Genomic DNA, 16,566 nt, shown 5'->3' with positions numbered 1-16,566 from the left:
ATGTTAAGAGATCAAATCTAGTTCACTGTATTCCTCCTCCTAAATTCTGGCTATCACTTACAATTAATATGTCAGTCTAGCCTAGAGTAGAGCTGGGGAAGTGGGCCTGAGGCAACAGCTAAACACTGCCCTTCACTGAGCTTCAATCTTATGTCTTTGACAGCCTCTCAGCTTCTGGGGAGTTTACCTCAGACCCAGGGAGCCATTGTCTCTGTCACTAACAAGAATTTAGAATAGTGTGGCAATGGATGATGCAACTTCCATAATGTGCAGAGTCTGAGCTATTCACTAAAGCCAGTCTATGTCCTTAAAAAGGGAAAGCACTCCAAGACCACTGAGCTTTGGTTTCCATGGCAACAACACTGGTCAATAGCTACAGTTACACCTCCACCAGCCTTGATTGCATTCTGCAATGTACCATCTACTGTGCTTCCTTTTGTTTGAGTCTCTCTCATTTGCTTAATTCCCTTCTCTGTTGGGAGACTCTCAAAATGCAAAACTACAGGAACTGAATTTAAATTAAAAGCTGTGGAGGCTTTAATAAAATGATGGGAGCACTGTTTATCTTATAATTCATTGACATGTGCTTCTTAAAATCAAGTCCTTTATCCTCAACTTCAGAATCTTGCTTTCCATATCCTATCACAGCTTAGAAATTCTTTGCTTGCAGTACCCTGTAGTTTTTGGAAAAATCAGCATTATTTCTGCCTTCTAAGATCATATTCTGACATCGTGAATATCAGATTGCTTAGGATAAAGTCCAAACTCCCTAATCTATTATATAAAACCCTGTTTTATCTGACCATTCCTAGAAGGTACTTCCTTCCTCTTGTCCTTTTCCTTCTACACACTGTGCTCAAGTGGTGTTCCTGTTCTTTCAGGTTCTTGAACACACCCTATGCACCAGGCCCTCACATGTTTTCTCCTCTTTTGGGAATACCATTCCCTCAGTCTCTGCCTGGCTACCTCCTACTTGTCCTTCAGGTCTCTGTAGGTGTCACTTTCTGCAGGAAAGCTTTCCTCAACCCTCACCCCTGGCTTTAGTCTTTCATTATACCACATGTATTCCTGTCATACCATTATTGCAACACATTTTAGTAACCCCTGTAAGTATTGGAATTCCTTTGCAGTGAGCCCTCTGAGTGCTAGAACAGTGTCTGTTTCTCCACCCTTCACCCACCAAACCCACTACTGAATTCCCTGTGCCCTCCCAGAGCTTGATACATCATAGGTATTTGACAACTATTTGTTAGAGGACTAAAATTGCTTTACCTTACTAGATTATTTAAGCCACTTACTATAAATTTCATGATCTTGATGTTCTGCAACCTCTTGTCTATCCCACTGCGGACATCTACCAGAGGTGCTTCACATTCAAGATATATTTGCAATCTTCCCATCTTTCAGAAGAATATTAGTGAATAGTCATTCATCGAAAATGGACAAATTCTAAAATCCCTGGTTTGGTCCTTTTTTTAATGATGTGTTACATTAAACATTGATGTTTAGGTCTAGCTCAACATAGCTATCCTGACAAGATTTAAAATATAAGTAGTAAATAAAACTGTTAATTAAATAAAATAAATGGCACTACTAAGCCATGCACCTATAGTTATCAAACAAGTCCTCTAGCTTCTGTCTAGGGGGCCCTGGGCCCCTTCTTTCTACCATATACACAGTGTTTAGAACTCATCACTCAGAAGGCAGGGAAGAGCAGGAATGACATGTTGTTTTCCAAATGTGACACCATCTGGCTTCAGGGACTGGGAATCACAGGGATGAACCTTATTTGTTTGGGCCAGGCATTGATGTTGAAGATGCAGCTACTCAGTACAGCAGCCCCCCCTCCCCATTATCTGAGGTTTCACCCATCTGAGACTTCAGTGACCAGCGGTCAACCGTGGTCTGTACATATGGAATAGAATTCCAAATAAACAATTCATAAATCTTGTGCTGTCCTGCCCCATCCCACCCGGGATGTGGATCATCCTCTGTCCGGTGTTCCCACGCTGCAGGTGTTCCCTCGCCCACTGTTTGCTCAATAGCAGGCTCAGTTGTAAAGTCCACTGTCAGGGTTTGGCAGGGCTTGTGTTCAAGTCACCCTACTTAATAATGGCCCCAAAGTGCAAGAGTAGTGATGCTGGCAATTTGGATATGCCTAAGAAAAGACATCAAATGCCTCGTGAAAGGTGAAAGTTCTTGACTTAATAAGGAGAGAAAAAAAATCATATGCTGAGGTTGCCAAGATCTATGCTAAGAAGGAATCTTCCATCTGTGAAATTGTGAATAGTGTATTGTTGTAATTGTTCCATTTATTATTAGTTATTTTTGTTAATTCCTAACTGTGCCTAATTTATAAATTAAACTTTATTATAGGTATGTATGTATAGAAAAAAGCATAATGTTTTAGGGTTCGGTACTATCTGTGGTTTCAGGCATCCTCTGGTGGTGCTGAAACTTATCTCCTGTGGATAACGGGGACTACTGTACATGGTATATTGATAACATAATAATTTGAGGGTGATGTTTTTGACACTGGAACATTTTTTGAACTGTCCATTCTTAAAACATTATTAGCAAGTAATCTATGCAATGGGTAGCCTTCTTCATGTCTGAGTATTCTATTTCACCACTAATTCGATCCCTATTCCCGAGTGACACCCCAACCTTGACCCCAATCCATGAGTTTGGCTGATGTTGAATTTCAGACGTTTGAAGGACATTAGATACAAATTAGCAGTAGATGCTGAGCTATGTGGGTGAAATGCTTCAACAAGACATTGGAGCAGGAGAGTTCAAGTATGAAAGTCTAGATCATCTAGGCAAAGAGTGATATGAAAAGCAGCAGGGAGCCCAGGAGAGACCACAAAGAGCAGCTACACTGAAGGTTGTACAAGGTAAAGGGACGCTTCCAAGGTGCCTAAGGCGGAAGAAGAGAGAGCGAGAGTATAATGCCACAAAGTGATCATGTAAGATAAACACTAAATAGTAGATATTGAAATTATCACCCTGTGAATTAAAAAAAGAGCAGTTATTATGGCTTAGAATAGCAGTTAAAAATGTGTCTATTTGGGTGCTATAACATAATACCACCTGGAACAACAGACATTGTGCCTAGAACAACAAATGTTTTTTCCTCACAGTTCTGGAGGCTGAGAAGACACAAACTCTCTGTTCTCTTCTTATAAGGAAACTAATCCTATCATGGGAAGCCCACTCTCATGACCTCATCTAAACCTAATTACCTCCCGAAGGCCTCACCTCCAATCACCCTCACATTGGGAGGTAGGGCTTCAACATATGAATTTCAGGGAACACGAACATCCTGTCCATAACAATGTGGATACAGGCATCACCTCCTGATTCCTTATTTATTTCTTTTATCTCTCCTACATGGAGCCCAACATCCTAACCTCCCCACTGACCTAAGTGCTTGGTCTTCTCCACTCCTATTCTATCTGGCCTGAGCAGTAACTGGGCAGTTGTAAAGCAGGGCTTTCAATGGGCTAAGCGACGGTCCATTTGCTGTGGAGATCAATAATAGGTTGATAAGAGAGGTAGAAGGTGGATTGTGGCAAAATGTTCCAAGTTGCAGGCTGAGAGCCAGGTCCAGCAGCCAGGTGTTCATTCTCGCTAAATGCTGGGCACAGAGCCTTACCGAGGCTAGCTACGAGTTGCAGGCTGTGACCACTCCCACATTCCTGTGAGTACATGGCAAAGTCATACTCAGTGTATCTGATGCTAAGGTCCTTCCCCCACCACCATCCTTCCCCTCTTAATTGTGGTAGGCGTGATTACTTTTGCTGTTAGTATAGCCCATATACAACCTGCTGCTCCCGGTCGATGCAAACCAACTTTCTTATCTTTATCCCTCACAGAAAATTTTTACTTTTTAGACTTTAAGAGGGCAGAGAAAGAACTATGAGACGTTACATGGTCTTCTATGCCCTCCTTCACGAACCTGTCGGGAGTCACTCCAATCCTCTCTCGGGAAGCTCCAGCCACAATGGCTTTCTTTAAGTTCCCAGAGCATCATAAATTTGTTTGTGCTTCAGGTCCCATCCTTAACACCCTAAAAACAGGCTGGTCGCATCCTTAACACCCGGCCCATCTCATTTACACAGATAGCTCCTTTTTAACCCTCAAGTCTCAGCTTAAGTGTGTCTTTAGAGAGGCCTCCATTGACTATCTTATTAAAATTAAAATCCTCTTCCCTACCCAACCCTACTGCTCTCAGAAGCAGAAAGCTTTGTTTCTTTTTTTAAAGCACCTACTGCCATTTTCATATGTGCCATACAGGGTCCACTTGGGGAAATAGAAACCATCTGTTTGTTTTAACAGAGATAATTTCATATAGAAAATTAGCTAAATGGATATTGACAAACAAAAAGGGGACACAGGTACCAAGAGATAGTTACTGTGGGAAGCGGCTGCCATCCTTAGGGCGAGGTTATCAGACCTCAGAGGAGGAGCCCTGCAGAGCTGCGACACAGGACTCTTGTCTCCTGCTGGTACCTGGAGAGCTTGGAGGACAGGGTCTAGGAGCGGGTCCTCGGAGTCTAAGGGAGGGTGCTGCCTGGCTCGTGCTGGCACTCCTGGCAAGATGCAATGAAGCTGGTTCTGGGAGTGAAGGAAGAATCTAGAAAACTGCAAAGAACCAGTGATGCTGGGGTGAATTACATGGCAACAGCACCAGCTGGAGACAAGGAAAACAAGAAGGAACAAGTCCCTTTTGCTCACTATTGTCTTCCGATCTTCCTGAGCGCCCCCTATTGGTAGAGCCTAAAACGGATCCACCTGGCAAAACAAATGTTTGTGGTTTCAGGCCAGAGCAATTCAGAGCTGCATATAAAAGAGTGGATGGATTTAAAGAGGACATATCATAGCTTCATAAAAAGCATAGGATTTATTTGTTTATTTGTTTATTGTCTTTTCCTTCCTAATGGATGGTATGTGTTCAGGACCATGTCTCTCTTTTTGCTTTTGTACCCCCAAACTCTGTCCCCCAGGTGCACAAGCAGATAGAAGATACTCAGTAAGTATTCCTGGGATGGATGAATAATGGATAGATTTATTAGATTTTTTTTTCTCAAAACTACTTAGGACAATGTACAATTCAATTCTTGTCAATTGAGTAAGTATTTAGTGCCTCATGAAATATTGTAGACATGTGGGCTAAAAATATGACTATGAGGCAATTCCTTTCTGTTTAGCTGGTTGTTTAAGACATATGAAGTTAAGTAATAAAATGTCATGACAAAAACATTCGAATGTTTAAATGCTCTACAGATTGAAGAGGCAGCAAAAGCTATAAGATATCAGAAAAGAAAAAGGGAAATGCAGGTTTGGAATGATTCAAAAGACTTGCTGAAGAAGCTCTGATCTTAGGCAGGCTTGAAAGAGGGGCAGACGAGCAAAGCTGTAGAGGAGGGATGGCTTTAGCAGGTTTCCAGATGATTCTGATGAAAGCAGAGCAGTCAAGGATTATTAGTAGGAGAAGTTATTGGAAAAGTGAATTGGAATCAACTGTGGAAAATCATGAATTCCAGAGTTAGATTTATAAGAGTTATGTCTTTTGCAAAGATGAGGTATTAAAAGGTTTTAAGCAATAAAGTAATGTGGCCATTTTTCTGAAGATAAATCTGGCAGTATCATGGGAAATTGATTGAGTAGGTAGAAACTAGAGACAGGATGACCACTTAGGAGACTGTGACAATAATTCTGAGTCAGAAAAAGATAGTGAAGGTAGAGATAAAAGAAAGAGATAACAGACAACATTTAGAAGGAAGAATCAATATAGCATAATGCAGATTTAATCCAGGGCAAGGAAGGGGAGAAGAGATCTAGAATTAATCCACAGTGACACAGAGAGAATTGAGAAAGGTGCAGATAAAGGAGAGACCGTCCGATTTCATCAGAACTTGATTGCTAAAGGCATCAGTACAATAAAAGTCACAGTGAATATTTATCCTCTAATAACAACACTCAGTATTTTGAAAAGCTAACGTTAATCTGGGAGAATGTATATATCTTCCTCTTGAGGAACTTCAGAAGTACAACGCTTCTGGAAGTCATAATAGTCTGAGGATGTCTCATTTCCATAGATATGCTCCTCGAAGTTAGACTGCCGTGTGTTTTCATACAGTTCCTTATCAGTTTCTGTGTCAGCTTTGGGAGGACCTGCTTCCACATTTTCATAGTTCTCCTGCACGTCAGTTCCTGCAGCAGCAGATCTCTGGTCTCGGGTTGCAGCTGGGGTTTTACGCCATAAGCCAATAATATGGGGACTCCAGGAGAATGTTTTAGTATAGTCTTTTCTCCTGCTGCTTCTTCTTTGCAAAAACTTCGGTAAGGTAAATCGTGTGGTCTCATGGTGTTTCCAGTGCCAGACACACCCAATTCCACAAATCATCACGAGTAAAAGAAGGGAAATTCCTACAGTAATGGCCGCTGAAGTATTTCCACAGCTTTTCAACATTTCTGCACAAACGATGCTGTTTAGCGGTTTGGTGTTGCCCTTAATGAATTCACAGGTACAGACCAGTGTAATTCCTTGTAGCCTAGTATTGTTCAAAAATGAGTTTGGAAGCTCTTGTAGGCATTTCTTTTTCAGATCTGGAAGAACATTATCTGGTAAACTTCTGATGCAACTGGAGGAGAGATTGTGTAAACTTATTTCAGGAAGATGGCTCTCTTTGTATGTGATGCTGTTCACCATACAACCGTTAATGTATAATTGTACCGTATCAGGGGGGATTTTATTCCTTTCCAGTTCCTTTTCTGTCAATGAATCACAAAATGAAGCAGAAATGAGTGGAAGATAATAGCACAGTAGAAAACTCAAGAAAAGGGAGGTTGAATGATCTGCCATTCAGAAACCTGCTAAAATTAAAAATATATTAATTGCATATTTATTACATAGCATAACTAAAAATCTACCAATTTCCACCAATACATTAAACATCAGTATTTAGTGAGTTCCTGCTTTCAATATAGAATACACTAGCTGTTGTGAAGAAAGAAAAAGAGTTAGAAGAACCTGTCTCTGCCCAAGTCTCAGTGGTTTTATTACTTAGATCTCAACATGGTTTTTGATAATAAGAATAACAATTTTCAAGTGAAAGATAATGTTCTGAATGCAATAGAAAGAATGAGACAAGGGCATACACGTGCAAACATTTCCATTACCTTGTAGCTCCTCTGTGAAGCCTTGCCTACCCTTCTTTAGAGGGGACAGAGACTGATGTCTTTTTCTTAATCACTCCTACCTCTGTAATCCCATATTAAAGAGTCCATTCTGTATTATAACATGGTAACCTAAATGACAGGGAATTGTATGTCTTCTTACTTGGTTAAATGGTGGGCAGGGTCAGGTCTTTTCATTTTTATAGTTTTAGAAGATAGCATAACACCCAGCACAGAAAAGACATTCATTCAGTCAATATTTATTGAATGAAGGATTAGAGTTAAAAATGACTCCAAAGTTCAGCATCTTATTTCTTAAGACTCTATATTAAAACTCAAGATATGTCTTCGAAAGGGTATAGTTTATACTTAGAACATGGAAAGAGAATTTTAAAGTAAAACAAAATATTTTTGAAAGCCTTTCTATCACAGGTCTTCTCCCAACTTTCAGCAACTTACTTTCATTCAAGATTATTTTAGATTGTTTTCTGATGATGCTTTAAGATAGCAAGGAGGAAAAAAGGAGAATTGTTCAACTAGGCTGCATGTTCTATTATAATTTTATCAACAAAAGATTATTACTGTATGTTTTTAGTCTAGACACTGAAATAGTTACAACCAATAGTTTTAATAGTGCTTGTGGCATGGCTATTACCATCTACTGAATGTTGTCATCAACAATATTTAGTTAAGAGCTTATTTGGGGCCAACTTCTAAACACTGTTATATGGGTTATCTCATTTAATCTTACAGCCGGCATATGAAGTGGGTACAATTGTTATCCTCATTTTATAGATGAGAGGAGAGAATTACAGAGGTTAGGTAACTTTCTCAACAATTAAGCTGTGACTGAATGAGGATTCAAGTAAAATTTTCCCCAAGATGATATTTACCCAAATATCTGTAAATGGCTATCAGGTGCATCTATCACTAAATTTGTACAGTGTGATTAGCTCTGAGGTTCTTGAGGGCTGGGAACCATATATTATTTATCTTTGTGTTGCCAACATCAGCACTAGGCACAGAATAACTAATTTATTGAATATTTGTTAATGAATGCAGCAATCTGCTCACAGGATAGCGATAGTAATGATAAAGAGAAAAAACGAAACCCCACAAAGTGGTGCCCTGCTCTCACTGAGTATTCATGTACACTTGTGAACTTTTATAAATTTGTTCAAGGTTAGAATATATCAATGTGCAAATTTTCAGTTTGGCATTTCACATTACGAAACTGAATATGATATGTAGTTAATTTATAAAATTTATCTGATAAAAATATTGGCACAGGCAACCCAGATCTAGACACCTTTTAATTTCCTTGAAACTTTTGGGAGTAATGCTGTGGTTGAGAATGGTATCGTCCACCACATAAGATTTGCAATCAGTAGGGTCCCTCCTCTAGAAGGCCAGACACTACGCTTGCATTCAAGCGCAAAACTCTGGCAAATGACTTTAACCATTAGGACCCATTTCCTTTCTGCAACAGATAAGAATGAATAATATTTAAGATATTTTGTGGTATAAATGATTATTTATTTCAGAAATTATTTATCAGAATACTTGAAATAAATTTACAAAAGAAACTTCAAATATTGATGGAAATTAATGAACTTTTTAAAAAGCACTAGGCCTGCAACAGAAGTGGGGGTGAGAGTTGGAGAAGGCTAACTATGGCTGCCTCTGCAACTGAGGATAAGGTAATAAATTGCCCTCTTAATTTCCAAGAGGAGAATTTACTTTTACGATCTATGTTATCCTGTTAGAGTAGACATTAAATGTTAAAATTGTTTGTCTAAGAGGTATTCAATGAGATAAAGACAAGAAGACTTTTTACAGGACAGGAAATGCATCCTTTCCCTTTCTTGAAAATAACATTATAGGGAAAACCCTGTGAGACATACACAAAGACCTACTATAATGAAAAGTATATTTTAAACAATAGCCCTTGAAATATGGCTTAACACCTAAATAAGTTTCCCTTTGTCCAATGTCAAGTAAGACTCTGTTTTCATATTGGAAAGCAATTCCAACAGGTTACCTAATAACCATTTTTCTTAAAATCACAAATTATTGATAAACTTTCAAATACGATAATGGCTTTCTGTTTGCAAACAAGGTGACAGCACAGCATAATCATATACTTATGAGCATATATACTCATAAAGAAACCGTAACATCATTCTCAGTTTGTAAATCAGCTTTTTCCCCTATGGCTACCCATGGCAATTTTTTCTGAAAACTCTATTTGACAAGATAAAAAAAAAATCATTGATCAATTAAAGACAAACATGTTTCTAAAAGTTTTTCATTGCCCAAACGCCTTAAATTAGGTTGTAACTTACCACAAGATTCATGTGCCAAGCTCGCCCTTTTGTTCTTTTGCTTATGTTTTAAACCTGCTCTGGTTGAGAACTTGTTCCTCTTTTACACTTTGGTCAGTCACTTCCTTCTTAACTCCTTCTTTCAGGTTTTCTAATACTTGCAAAGTTTCCTGGCTCTAGAGGAAGTTCTTATCAGATGCACCAGAAGTAAGATAACTGGCAAGAATCTTTGAATAAGGAAGTTTGGCCCTTTATGTTTTAACGAGTAACAATTTTTCAGCTGTATCAGAAAATGGGTTTTTATTTGAGCAATATTTGCAGTCCTCACCTTAGAATCAATAAAAGTCATTTCACTTGCACTTTGAATTTTTTAGTAAAGAAATATTTCTAAGTGTAGTCACACATAGGTCTTGGGTTTCTTTTTGTTTGTTTGTTAGTATGATTGCTAGAACAGTCCTCGCTTCAAATATCATGCACCAATGCCCACAAGTTACATCCACGCTTGTCAAACCAATGTCCTAATTTTGGTTTAGAAAATGTTAGTATTGTTTCAAATTTATTAAATGGGAGTTTCCTAAAGTGTATTCTGAGGTTCACAACTTCTGGGATATGCTAGTAGGCCTTCCATTAAATTAATTTGGGAAATACTGCTTACCTGGAGATTCATAGGCTTATCAGCATATTAAAGTCCCAGCAGTCCTACAGCAAGCAACAAAATCAAGCTAAATAAGAAAGAAAATTGTTCAATTTTGCTTAATAATACTAGTCAGCTGGTACTTAGCACTTAATACATATTCTAAGCCTTTTGTGTAATACTCAGTAAATCTTGACAACAACTCTAGGAGGGAGAAACTCTGTTATTAGTCCTATTTTACAGGGGTGGAAATGGAAGCACAGAGAAATAAAATAATCACTTGCCTCTCACAGCCTGCAGTCTGCCCCCAGCACCTGTGTTCCAAACCACTATACTTCCTGCCTTGCTAGGGTGAATAACATGTTTTCCACATGGAACCACATAGAACTTATTGACAGCATCTCTCAGAGTCAAGCTTCATGGAATACGAAAGTGGGAAATGCTGAATTAGACAGAGTATAGATGAATTGGACAGATGAGATGAAAAAGAAATGGAAATTTTGCCTTTCTAAATTGTGCCGGAACATTTTTAACCATAGAGGATTAACTTTGTATAAGGTGGTTTAAAATAAAAGGATTTAGTTTCTGAAATACCTATTGGGCATTGGAAGAACGGCATATATTATCAATGCCAATGTATTGAGCATTGACATTGTGGCAGGCATTGTGCGAAGTGACACGGATGCAACAGCGAATAAGCTCCCTGCAGCAAGTAGTCTAGCAGAGGGGCTGCTGTATCCACAGATCATTTCAGATCAACGTGGCCAAGGAGGACATGGTTATGGTCAAGGACAGTGCGGGCAAGCAAAAGAGGCATCCAGCTCAGGGGCTCAGGGAAGTTGAGATCCAGGCTAAGCCTCATAGAATAAGAAGGAGTTAACCAAGACAGAATAGGAATGTTGTAGGAAAAGATCCCATAGTGAAGGAAGTTATGAAGTTGTAAAGCTCCGAACTTGATGTGCTATACAGTCTCACCAGTATATTTAACTGCAATATTAGCCACCCCTCTGAATAATACACACACACACACACACACACACACACCTGCCTGTGCACACAACCTACACATAATACAATAAATATAATATCTGTGTAAAATTATGGGATTTACTCTAGAAGTCAGGACAACTGGGTGTTCATGCAGATTTTGCCCTTTGTACTTAGGAAAGTTGTTCAACCCCTTATTACTTAAGGTTTTCTATGGATAAATAAAATGGAGAGAGATTGGCTGGCACCTTACTCAAATAGGAAATTTTTAAGATAATAAATGTGACCATTCTTCTAGTTTATAGAAGAAATGCTATATAAATTCAAAATAGAATTATTATATAATTAGCATTTGTATGGATTAGGTTCTATGTCTTGAATTCTATGCTTTCCTACTTTCTAATCTTTGGCCTAGCAAGGCACATTTTTTTTGTCTTATAGTTCCTTTTTCAACACAGCAATTATGTCTTGGTTTCCTTTTTCTGCTTTTTCTTCTACAATTATATAGTTTTGATAGTAAAGGGCTTAGGAAGTAATTTATGTTCTATAGGGTAATTTGGACTGGATAGTTTATCCAAGTAAATCTACCTCTCCTATTAACTGATGATAGCAACCACTTTACTTGTGAATTAAATTCCTAGCAATTTCTTTTGCGTGGTTAGTATCTATTTATTTTAAACATGTCCTTTTTCAAATACTTGAACTGAGTAACATTACCGATAGTAGACATGGACAAATGTTTGTGTGTGTGGACTTTACTTGAAAACTTGGAGGCTAAAAGCATCTTCCTGGATACTCTGGAAGGAGCTCACAGATCCCATGCTACTTATTAAGAGAATTATGGGAGTTTACATTTTAGCAACATTATCTTAACTGATAATATATTTAGTAGCTAACAAATTCATTAATACTGATTGGTTTATGGGATTAACCAAAAAGGAACTAGAGATTTAATAGAATGTATTACTACCTTCTAACTAATAAAGTTTCACCATGTGAGCCAAAGAGTTATAAAAGTTTTAAAGTGAGAAAATTGAACAGCTAAAGGTGAAGAGAGAAGCCATAAATAGGAAGAGGTCAAGACAAAACCACTGTTGCTCAACTTATGCATAGGGCCAACCCTGTTAGTGGCTGACAGGCTTAAATCACATAGTTTTTGGAGCATAGGGAATAAATTTTACTGGAAGGGATCTCAGATATCAGTCAAGGGATTCATTCCCAAACCTGAAAGTCCATCAAAATCACTCATGAATTTTTTTCAAAGAAACACAAATTCCTAGGACCTTGAGGATTCTGCTTCGTTAGGTCTGGAGTGGGGTCCAGGGGTCTTTATTTTAAAAGGTAAGAACAACACCAAGGAATTTCTAGGTAGGAGAATGTGATATTACACAGACTGTGAGGAGAGGGATTTTTATTTTTCATTTTATACTTTTCTGTACTATTTGATCTTTTTCCATTAACATGTTCCACTTTTGTAACAAAAACAAACATTAAAATCTCCCCAGATGAATCTGATTTGCAGCCAGGCATCGGCAGCACTGATGCAAATGAACCCTCTGGCTGAGGTGCAGATAAGTGATGTTATTTACTACACAGCTTCTGGCCTAGGAAGTGGAAACCTGGTCCGGATGTACTAATAAGATGCCAGTCCCGTCACACTGACCCAGCACTTCTTCGCTATGCCACACAGTATTTCAGTGAGGAATAGATGGAAAGAAAGTCCTTAGACGTCCCCTTCAGTAGTCTATCTCCTTTCTCTCCCACACATTGTCAGGAGATGTGTATATAAAACAAGTCGGGGAGAAGGATAAGGGAGAGCAAAACCCATCAGGGGTGCCGTGGGCAATGGACCATGAAAGGTATAATCCTATTGATGATGGACCCCAAGAAATCTGGGGAATCTGCCAGCCAGAACAACTCTCAGGCCTAAAATGATGCACCTTGTAATGGCTCATTTGACAACTTAGAAAGGGTAGATTATGGTCCAGGGCTAACAAAAGACACTGAAAGAAAAATAAAGTAAAAAGACCCAGGAATTCCACTCCTAGGTATATACTCAACAGAAACGAGTACCATTTCTCTTTACAACAGCTTTAGTCATACGATCCCAAAGCTCAAGAAACAACCCAAAAGTCCATCAATTGTAAAATGGGTGAGTAAAATATAATAAATTCACACAGTGGAATACTACATAGCAATGAGAAAGAACAAACCAGTTATACGTACAGCATCACAAATGAAGCTCACAAACATAATGTAATATTAAAGAAGCCTACACAAAACAGTATATACTGTATCATTCCATGTACATGAGATCAAAGTCATGTAAAGCTTATTTATAGATGTTTGATGATAGAGGTCAGAAGAGTTGTGGTCACCATAGACATGGAGGTGCATCAGGGAATCATCTCAGATTAATGTTACATTTTGATCTTTGTGGTAGTTACAAGATGTATCTATATGTAACCATTCATTAAGCTATATATTTAGTATTAGTGAACTTTATGTACATTGTATCTTAATTTATAAAAAATGGGGAGTGAACAGGAAGAAAATTCTTTCGAAAGTTATGCAAATTGAGATAATTAGATTTTTTTTTTGTTCATTCAGATTACCTTCTTCTTTGGCAAGCTAGTCTACTAGTTTGAGTGAAGGAATTCTTTGCTAAATTGTAGGTAGATTTTGAGCTAAATGATTTCTAACTTTATCTGAAGTTTCCTGGGCCTTAAGGTTGGTGAGGCTGGTGTTAAGGAAGATGGGAGTTATTAATGAATTTTGGGCTTCAGCCCAGTCAAAGCTGGGGGTTTCTACTTTCTGAGATCATGAATATGGTCTCTCATTGGCATATCTTCACTTATTCAAGGGATGTGTTCCCCTAAAAATAATATATAACCTAAAAACACATAGGTATAAAGCAATTTTACCTTAAAAAATTTTTTTTTGGCATCTTGGTCAAGTAGCACAGCTTCTTTGAATCTTTCTTTCTTCATCCATAAGACAATAATGGATGGGGTTGTCCCTAAGATTCCTTCAAATTCTCTTAAGTACAAAAGACCAATATAAAAATGGTCATTTGGAAGAGAATATTTGAAATTGGTTTTCACGTTTAATATATACTTCCTTTTAGTCCAACTCCCTTTTTTCATCATAAGTGTTTCCTAATTGCTATGCAGATCAGATAACATAACATGAGGCTTGCTTCAACTTCAGCTGAACAACACACCCTCTTCTTCCCCCATTCTTTCCCCTTTTATTCCCTAAGATAAAAATAAGTGGATATTAAAAAATTGTGTAACCATTGAATATGAAAAAATGTTTGAAGCAATTTACTTCTTCATGAATAAAATTGAAAATTGCACAATTTACTATTACTATAGCAGATACACCATTCGTCTCAGACTGTGTATACAATTTCACAAGTTATATAACCATTAAATTATTACAAGTTTTTTTTATTTTGAGGAAAAAAGTACTGTAAACTAGGATTTATAATAGATACCAAATCAGTCATCATTAGATTCTGCCAACATTTTCAGTGTTTGTTGAAAGGCATAGTTTAACATATCATAATTTTAAAATGACTAGGCATATTTTGAAACTGCACACATAGTAAGGACAGACGTGAGAGCTACTGGATTCGCAGAGACCTTTCTCCGTTGGACAGTGTCAGGCACTATTATCATTTCAGACTGGGTGGGGGACTTGCTTATCAGGGGAAAACACTAATCTAAGCCCTTTACTCTAAGACCCCGAGTGATCTCAGTTGTAAAGTGCTTCTGAGTGAGAATCAGTGAAGGGGAGGCAGAGAGCAGTAACTGCTTTAGATACGCTCTTTTTACAAAATGAGATGGTGCCCTGTGTAACTCTCTTCCCCTAAAGGGTAGCAGAGGGTAAAGGAAACAAGAAAACAAATACTAACAGAGTGGGTAGGGCAAGGGTCCTGTCTAAAACAGCCCTGATAATCACAGTCCCCTTTAATCTCCCTGTGGGAAACGTGCTTGGGATGCCAATACATTTTCAGATGAACATTGGTAAACATTCACCCAGAACTCGAGAGTGTCAGTGTGGGACCTAAATTGTTAATAGTCTTGAGTAAGCCACTGTGATGCTCCTGTTACCCCTGCTTTGGTGCATCCATGTAGACCCCCACCTTCTCTATAGATACATCAACAATAGATTAGGCTAAAGTGACATCGTTCTTTCTTCTCTTAAGAGGCATATCTCTCACCATGATATGCTCCTTGTATTAGTTACTTTATTAGAATGTTAAGTCTATCTCCTTGTCCAGAGCCTATCCCTATCTCTGATATTAACTAATTTGGACCAGTCATTCAGTCACAGATCAACTCAACTTCTGCATCTGTAAAATGGATTTTAATGGGTCAATGATTCTTAAAGTCTGGTTGCTCATTAGAATTTCTGGAGGAGCTTTTAAAAATAAAATTAAAGCACGATCTCTGAGGGTGTAACTTGAGTATTAATATTATTTTTAAAAGTTCTCCAGGTATTTAAAAGTCTCCAGTAAGCCTGTGTTGAGCACCGAGGGCTTTTTTGAACAAATATTCTATGACTCTCTGCTGTATCATTTTCAGTAAACCACTTAACTTTTTACTTTGGTTTTCTTCACTGTGAAAAGGGAACTTGAGAGACAGTATTGCAACAGAAAGCAAATAATCTGCAAAGTGCTTGAAGTTCATCAGAGGAATATGCACTACTAAAAAAAAAACTCCCAGGAATTTGCATACTGGCTAAAGTAGCACTAATAATTTACACTTATTGAGCATTTGAACATGTCAGACATTTCTCTAAACCCTTTGAATGAGCTTTCTTTTTTAATCCCTACAACAGACAAAAGGATGAGTACCATTTACTAGTTTGAAGATGAGAAACTGAGGTATAGACAGGTTTAATTATAGCCTATGTCAGAGATTGAATTCAAATATAGACCATGTGACTGGAGTCTACAGACTGTGCTTTTAAACTGTGCAGTACTATGAACTTCCCTCTTTCTTTTAAGTGATATATCCAAATTCCTGTGATGAAGTCCAGATTAAAATACACTTCATTCCAAAGGGCATACAGTTGAATCCCTACCTATTTCAGAATATTTGACCTGAGCTAAAGATAATAGCCCTGACTGTGAAGGGTTGTAGTTTGACAGACTAGAGCAGAACTCTAGCCTGGGTTTTAAGGAAGTATGAAGCATTTCAGTAAGTAATTGAGGAGGTATAAAAATGAGAGGCTGAGCTGTAAGATCATGAAGATCATTATTATGAGTCTCTCTTCTGTACAGCTCACAGTTGAGGGTGGTGCACTCTACGTGGGGCCGGATTGTGGTAACCCTTGTTACTACTATGCAGAATGATGGAAATCACCTCAGCTTTAGCTTTGACTGGACTTAGACAGCTCCTCCAGATAGACGCTGCCCTCTTCTCT

At 38.2% G+C, this 16,566-nt stretch overlaps 1 protein-coding gene across 3 annotated transcripts; it reads right to left on the bottom strand.

Annotated features, from left to right (window-relative positions):
* Window positions 1–4,883: 4,883 nt before the first annotated feature.
* Window positions 4,884–9,608, bottom strand: GAPT (GRB2 binding adaptor protein, transmembrane). Of its 3 annotated transcripts, none has more exons than XM_045565715.1 (2): window positions 9,531–9,608; window positions 4,884–6,780 (listed from the first exon to the last, which is right to left on the bottom strand). In XM_045565715.1, the coding sequence occupies exon 2, from the start codon at window positions 6,716–6,718 to the stop codon at window positions 6,008–6,010; it is 711 nt and encodes a 236-aa protein (XP_045421671.1). In that variant the 5' UTR covers window positions 6,719–6,780; window positions 9,531–9,608; the 3' UTR covers window positions 4,884–6,007. The 3 variants fall into 3 exon arrangements, with proteins under 3 accessions (XP_045421671.1, XP_045421669.1, XP_045421670.1); XM_045565713.1 differs by having other exon boundaries at window positions 4,884–6,882; window positions 9,531–9,602; XM_045565714.1 differs by having other exon boundaries at window positions 4,884–6,879; window positions 9,531–9,600.
* Window positions 9,609–16,566: the final 6,958 nt, after the last annotated feature.

The sequence above is a fragment of the Lemur catta genome, chromosome 12 (assembly GCF_020740605.2).
Source record: "Lemur catta isolate mLemCat1 chromosome 12, mLemCat1.pri, whole genome shotgun sequence".
NCBI lineage: Eukaryota > Metazoa > Chordata > Mammalia > Primates > Lemuridae > Lemur > Lemur catta.
The sequence above is the reverse complement of the archived record's forward strand: the minus strand, read 5'-3'. Positions and strand labels throughout refer to the sequence as shown.

What these genes read in the sequence shown, in the direction of transcription:
- GAPT (XM_045565713.1), bottom strand. Translation starts at nt 6,871, where the DNA reads ATGGCAGATCATTCAACCTCCCTTTTCTTGAGTTTTCTACTGTGCTAT.